This window comes from Malaya genurostris, chromosome 1 (genome assembly GCF_030247185.1).
Source record: "Malaya genurostris strain Urasoe2022 chromosome 1, Malgen_1.1, whole genome shotgun sequence".
Classification (NCBI taxonomy): domain Eukaryota; kingdom Metazoa; phylum Arthropoda; class Insecta; order Diptera; family Culicidae; genus Malaya; species Malaya genurostris.
This window is the reverse complement of record NC_080570.1, coordinates 132,675,152-132,682,136: the sequence shown is the minus strand read 5'-3', so window position 1 is coordinate 132,682,136 and position 6,985 is coordinate 132,675,152. Positions and strand designations below refer to the sequence as shown.

The 6,985-nt window shown below is 39.2% G+C and overlaps 1 protein-coding gene across 1 annotated transcript; it reads right to left on the bottom strand.

Annotated features, from left to right (window-relative positions):
* Positions 1–4,310: 4,310 nt before the first annotated feature.
* LOC131425301 (cathepsin B-like) lies at positions 4,311–5,580 on the bottom strand. The gene has a single exon (XM_058587088.1). The coding sequence runs from the start codon at positions 5,543–5,545 to the stop codon at positions 4,589–4,591; it is 957 nt and encodes a 318-aa protein (XP_058443071.1). The 5' UTR covers positions 5,546–5,580; the 3' UTR covers positions 4,311–4,588.
* Positions 5,581–6,985: the final 1,405 nt, after the last annotated feature.

Genomic DNA, 6,985 nt, shown 5'->3' with positions numbered 1-6,985 from the left:
AACGTTTAAATTAAAATTGTGGACACTCTCGAACTGCTGAGCAAGTTTTTGAGCTTTTTCACCATTTGTAAGAAGTATTTGATTTCCTTCCTTGAGAGCAGGAATTGGTTTCTGAGGTTTCTTAAGAACCTTAGAAAGTTTCCAGAAAGGTTTAGAATATGGTTTAATTTGTTCAACTTCTTTAGCGAAATTTTCATTTCGCAAAAGAGTAAATCTATGTTTAATTTCTTTTTGTAAATCCTTAACTATGTTTTTCATAGCAGGATCACGAGAACGTTGATATTGTCGTCGACGAACATTCTTCAACCGAATGAGCAGTTGAAGATTGTCATCGATGATAGGAGAATTTAATTTAGTTTGAGCTTTGGGAACTGAAAGATTTCTAGCTTCGATAATATAATGATTCAAATTATCAATTGCTGTGTCAATGTCCGCAGAATTTTCTAAAATAGTTTCATGATCCACATGATTTTCAATGTGAGATCTGTAATCCAACCAATTAGCTCTATGATAGTTGAAAATAGAACTAATTGGATTAATTATAGCTTCGTTGGAAAGTCTGAATGTTACAGGAAGATGATCTGAGTCAAAGTCAGCATGAGTAATCGGTTCACTACAAATGTGACTTTGATCTGTTAGAACCAGATCAATTGTAGACGGGTTTTTCACGGAAGAGAAACAAGTAGGATTACTGGGATGAAGAACTGTGAAGTAACCAGCTGAGAGTTGATTATGAAGTATTTTACCATTACTGTTATTTTGCCTACAATTCCACTGGACATGCTTAGCATTTAAGTCCCCTATTACGAAAAATTTCGATCGATATCTTGTAAGTTTTTGCAAATCGCCTTTAAAGAAATTTATTTGTTCGCCGGTGCATTGGAATGGCAAATATGCTCCAGCGATGAAATAAATTCCATGAATGGTTTCAACTTCGATTCCCAAGCTTTCAATAACTTTAGTATTGAAAGAAGGTAAAATTCGATGTTTAAGTTGCCGTTGGACAAAAATGGCAACTCCACCACCCATTCCAGTAAACCTGTCAAATCGATGAACCACATAATGTGGATTACTTTTCAATTTGACATTTGGTTTAAGAAAAGTTTCTGTCACAATGGCAATATGGATTTTGTGAACTTTGAGAAAATTATAAAATTCATCTTCACTCGATTTCAAAGATCGAGCATTCCAATTTAAAATATCCAAATAATTATTTAACATCACTGTTAAATTTTAAATTCATTATAATATTATTTGCAAATTTCCATCCGATTTGAAATGCTTCAAAAAGTGATGAAGTCGAATTCATTTGGATGATCATTTGAAAAAGTTGATCTTGTAGGTAGATCATTTTATTTTCAGTTATATCGCCTAAATCGACTTCATTTAAAGAAGCGAATGGCATTGAAGGAATATTTGTAGGTAGACTGCCATTAGAAGAAGATGATTTGGCCGGTCTACCTATTAATAAATTGTTTTCGTTAGAAGAAGAACTGCAAGGCGGTCCTGTGTTTTGATTATTTACATTAGAAGAAATAGGTGATAGATTTCTACCTAATATACCAGCATAACTGACATTAGAAGAAGATGATGACGAGGTCGATCTACCTGTCAATAAATTGTTTTCGTTAGAAGATGAATTGGCAGGCGTACCTGTATTTTCAGGTATGTTCTGTAAATTTAAGGTCGTTGATTTGACTTGTTGTCGAAGCGAACGAGCGTTTAAAATTTTTTCCCTGACAGGACATTTCAAATAATTGGATTTATGATTTCCATTGCAATTTGAACATGAAAATTTATCAGTGGTTTCATTCATTGGACAAACGTCTTTCGAATGCGATTTACCACAATTCAAACACCGTATATCCATATGACAATTTTTGGTTCCATGACCGAAGCCTTGGCAACGACGACATTGCGTTAAGTTTGCAATACGATTATGCCGTTTATAATGTTCCCAATGAATTTTAATGTGGGAAATGAAACGTACTTTTTCTAAAGTTTTCAAATTGTTTACATCACTTCGATTGAAGTGTATTAGGTAAAGTTCATGGGAAATTCCAGAGCGTGGTTTAGAAGTACCATTCGCTCTTTTTTTCATAAGTATTACTTGGGAAGGGGCAAAACCAAGCAATTCTTTTAGTTCATTTTTAATTTCATCAATACTTTGATCATTTGATAATCCTTTCAAGACAGCCTTGAAGGGTCTGTCTGATTTTATATCATATGAATAAAATTTATGAAGTTTCTCGGACAAATATCGAATAAGACGTTCGTAATCTTCCAATCCATCCACCAAGACTCGACATTCTCCTCTTCGTCCGATTTGAAATGAGACTTTTACTTCCGGGAGAAAAGTAGAAAGCTCAGTACGGAATGCTTTGAAGTCGGAAATCATCACCGTCACTGGTGGCATAGATTGATGTTTCTTCCCAGAACGACAAGCGTCCATTTTGGGAATTTTTGAAAAATTTTCTTCTATGTCGCTACAATCGGATTCAGGAAGAATCTCGTAAATATTGTTAGACGGCATAGGATCAATGGAAGGGAAATCCGTCCGTTGTCTTTTATTTTTACATTCAGATTCTATAAGATCGTGAATGTTATTAGAAAAATGTTGAATAACGGATTGTGATTTATTCCGTATTGAATTATTTTTAGCCTTAGGCTTGTTGCCTTTCCGGTTGGACGCAGGCATTTTTTAAATTAATGAAATTTTAAATTAAATTAACTAGGCTAAATTAGTCTTCGATTAGACTCCTAGCTAGCCTTAAAAAAGGCTGATTAATTTCTTAGTCACTCTAATATCACTCTTTGTATCACTTAGTCACTCTAATATCACTCTTTGTATCACTTAGTCACTTGGTTAGTGATTCAGGTAGCCTTGAAAAAGACTGAAGCCTTGAATCAATGAAACTCTAGGTAGCCAGAAAAAAATTCCAGGAGCCAAGAGCTATACGCGTGCGGTGCGAACGACGACTTTAACTTATAAGCCATTTCGCACCGTCTCATTCTGCTACTAACGCAGAATGCGAAAGAGTTTAAGACTAAGATTTTCGCTTTTCTTGAATTGTAATTTTAAGCAGAATGATACGATTGGTTTATTTTTCAACCATATGGAAGATTTATTGATTAAAATTAGGAAAAGAAGCGCCGGAATTTGTTTTTACGCACACATTGTTGATATTACTCATACGCTTGCAAGGAGTCTTGCTCCTTAAGTTAATATGTAGATGAAGTTGAAATATTTATTGATTACCAGTTTATTTCCGTTTGCTACAGTCTCGTGCTGTTGTTAGCATCTGAAAGGTAAAAATTCGTGAACTCAAGATATTGCAAAACATACTTTCAAATTCGATGGGTATGATCGAAAATTCTGATAATTTTGACATTCGACGTCATAAAATTTAAGACTACACTGTGTTCAAACTTTAACGCACTACCCTATTCTCGAACACTAGTTCTTTGACGCAAGTCAACTAACTCATAATATTTCGAAAATAATTCCGAAAAAGCTCTTACACAATCCCCTCTGTTTGGTTTATCGATCCATTTAGGTAAAATCAAAATAGTGATCCCTTCATAACCTAGCAAATACGCAACAACGATCCACTCCTTCGAACTTAATGTCGGTTTTTACGATTAGACGAAAATAAAAATGATTCAACTGCTCGCCCGGAGCTATTGTCCCTGGTGGACAGAGTAAAACAAAAAAGTGCAGTGCAATAAGAACTAAAAGGAAAGCAAATAAAAATGCTGTAAAAATTCCCGTCCCGAAAAAAAAATCCATCATTCCATCAGGTCGCACCCGAAAATGAAAATAAACAGTTTCATAATCGTAATAACCTATAAAAACCTCTGCCTTCGGGAGAAAAGCGGGAACTTTTTCCGGGCTTACCGTTGCCGACCGTGGAAAAACACGAAGAAAATTAGATCATTCCTATGCTTCGCGCTCTGGAAATAAAGTGTTAATTTTGATTTTGCGACGTCGCCTGCTAAGGTTTTTATTTCTTTTATTTTTTTTTGTTTCCCCTTCAAACTGACAAACAAAAATACCAGGGGGGGGGATCAACCCTTTTTTCCTACCGCTTCCTCGCGGCGAGAAGTCACGGTGGACGAAAGTCATCAAGTCGCGGAAAAAGTGTTCCGTTTTTTTTACGGTCGAAATATGCTTCGTTTATGATAATATTTTTATTGTCCGCCGAAGAAGCAAAAAAAAACTGTCCCTTTCAAAGCGAGTCTCCTCTGACGGGATGAATGCATTCATTATCGCGACACTGACGGCGGAGAGAAGGAATTCATTTCGGAAAAAAAGGTAACTGAACCATCGAAACCGCTGGTGCCAAATATTTTAATAAAGAAATCTCCACGCCGAGTGGGTTTTATTGGTTGAGATGGGCTTTAAAATGAGTAAAAATTCCAACGAGATTCGTTCCCAAAAAACGGATATTACAACGGAACGCCATGGTGGGGGGAAAGGATTAGTTAATAGTCGCCGTTGTAACGACGATGTTTCTTCATTTTAGAACGTGAAAAATGACGCATTTGTGTTCGGTTTGGCACAGGTTATACGGAGTGGTATTGGTATTCAGTATTCCAAGTCGAACATCGCTGCGCTTTTGCTGTAGTCCGGTAATCCCGCATGAACGTTACCTTCGATATCGAGATGGTTTTCGCCTCTGATGATTTTGAAGAACCCGTTGTCTCCCCAATCATCACCCCAGGAGTTTGCACATAACCAATATTTGACGTTGTTTTCAGTGCCCCAACCAAAAATCTTGATCGCATGGCCGGTTTCGAACGGACCCCAAACGTGACGATAGACACCACTTCGGTAGGCTTTGAAGTCCTTGTACAACTTGAACGAAGCTTGCACGGGTCCATTCAAAAAAATTTCCTCCATAATTCGTCCCTCGTCCATCGCAACGGAGTAAGCTTCCCTCCCGAACCGAAGATCCCGGAGATAACTCGTCTGATTGTAGCTCAGTTGGCACTTTCGCGAACATTTGAACTGTTTGTCGTCCTCGTCCTTCGAGTGACAGACGTCGATCGGATACGGATGACATCCCGTTTGGGAATTGTATGGTCCTCCACTGGAAACTCCACGTTCGACCCAATACTTCCAGGCTGGGCCCAAATTGCCACCTTCACACCCATCGCCACAGTGATGACAGCATGCGATCAGATCGTACGATCCGAACGAAAACTGTGACTTATTCTGCGAGTGTATGCACCACCGATCCGTCATTGTGGATGCAGCGGAAATCGCCCAGCACGAACCGCAGCAGCCCTGATTACGGATCTCCCGTAGACTCGGACAATCCGGCCATTTCTCGCGTGCATCAAATGAGTCCGGTAGTTTGACAGCACTTTCCAACAGCAGTATTCCCTGCGGCAGTCGAAACAATTCCTGCTCTTCGAGCCGCACACCGCCCTTATAGAAATCCGCCGGCATCGGGTTGCGACCCGGAGTCCAAGTTTTTGTTAGATTTTGTATTCTGTCGGCAATCGTATTTCGCGACAAACGAACCGAACTGAAACCCATGCTCGTCTGGCAAAGCGCGACCTGACCAAGGGCCAGGATGGCGATTAACACGTTGATCATCTCGGAAGATTTGCTATTCACTAATCAGCACTCAAACTGGAACTGATTCAAACTGATTTGCAATGGCTTTTATAATGTTGGCTGTTTACATTTCAGTATCATTTCATTCTTAAGTTCAATGCATCCTTATCAACAGATCGTTTGATTACCGATTGGTTGTTGTTTATTTAATCAGTTTAATGTGTTGATACTAAGTTAGTAGTATTTAGATCCCCATTTCCAACGGAAGTGAGGTTCCGGAACCCAGGTCAGTTGGAACGAGGATTACGACGATTTATGCAAATAGTAAACGATGAGTTTCGTATTTAATCGACAACAAATCTAATTTGAGCCCATTGCAAATCTGAATGCAATGTGGCGTTGATAATTGTTCGTTAAGTTTGACTTTGTATACACCTTTCCTTTCGTGCTAGAGGTTTTTTTAAGTTAATTTGGTAAATACGTCTTGTTTGGAAGCGGTTACCTGTGATTCGTTTTGGCTAGACGTTTTGGAAGCATTTCCGTGTGGAGTTCTAACTGATCCAAGTTTTACGTGCCGGTAAACCCCGAGTAAACTCTAGCAAAAGTGATTGGTTGCTTGCTTTGTGTGCGTATCCATTATCGTCGCTGACAGCAGCTTCATCGACTTCGTTAAGTTCTTCAGTATTCATCGGCGTGTGCTACGAATTTGAAGAGAAACGCAATGGACAAAAAACAATGCGGCGAGTGCCAAAATGAGATCAACGATCTCGAGCCCATGCGATGTGGTTTTTGCGATGCCTTTTTGCATATCAACCAAACCTGCTGCGGCATCAACACTAGGGGTTTGAAGGAAGCTTTTGCTCTCGGCAAAATTATGCTGATATGCACCAGATGCAGGGAGGAGCTTCAAGGTCGTAGCATTCGCGCCTATATTGATGATCAACTTCCAGTGAACCACCTAATTCTAAGAGTTTGTTACCTGACTTAACAGCTCAAGTACAACAGCTTTCGGATGCGGTGGCTGTCCTGAACGATAAAATCATTAATATAACGGGAACAGTAAACCAACCCGAATGGCCTAAACCGGACAATCCCACATGGCCTAGAAACTCAAAACGCCGTCGTGTGGATGAAACGACTACCATTCAAGCCCCATCCGACCATGGAACCAGTCAGATCGATTTTAATGATCTTTCCGTGTCTTCTGTTAGTACCAACGTGGAAAAGTTCTGGTTGTACCTTTCAGGGTTGAACCCGTTAGTCTCGGACAGTGACGTCCAGAAAATCGTCGCTCGTTGCCTGGATTTGAATGATCCAATCAACTTAGTACGGCTTGTACCAAAAGGCAAGGATGTATCTGGCATGTCATTTGTGTCCTATAAAGTTGGACTGAATCCTGATATGAAAACAAAGGCACTG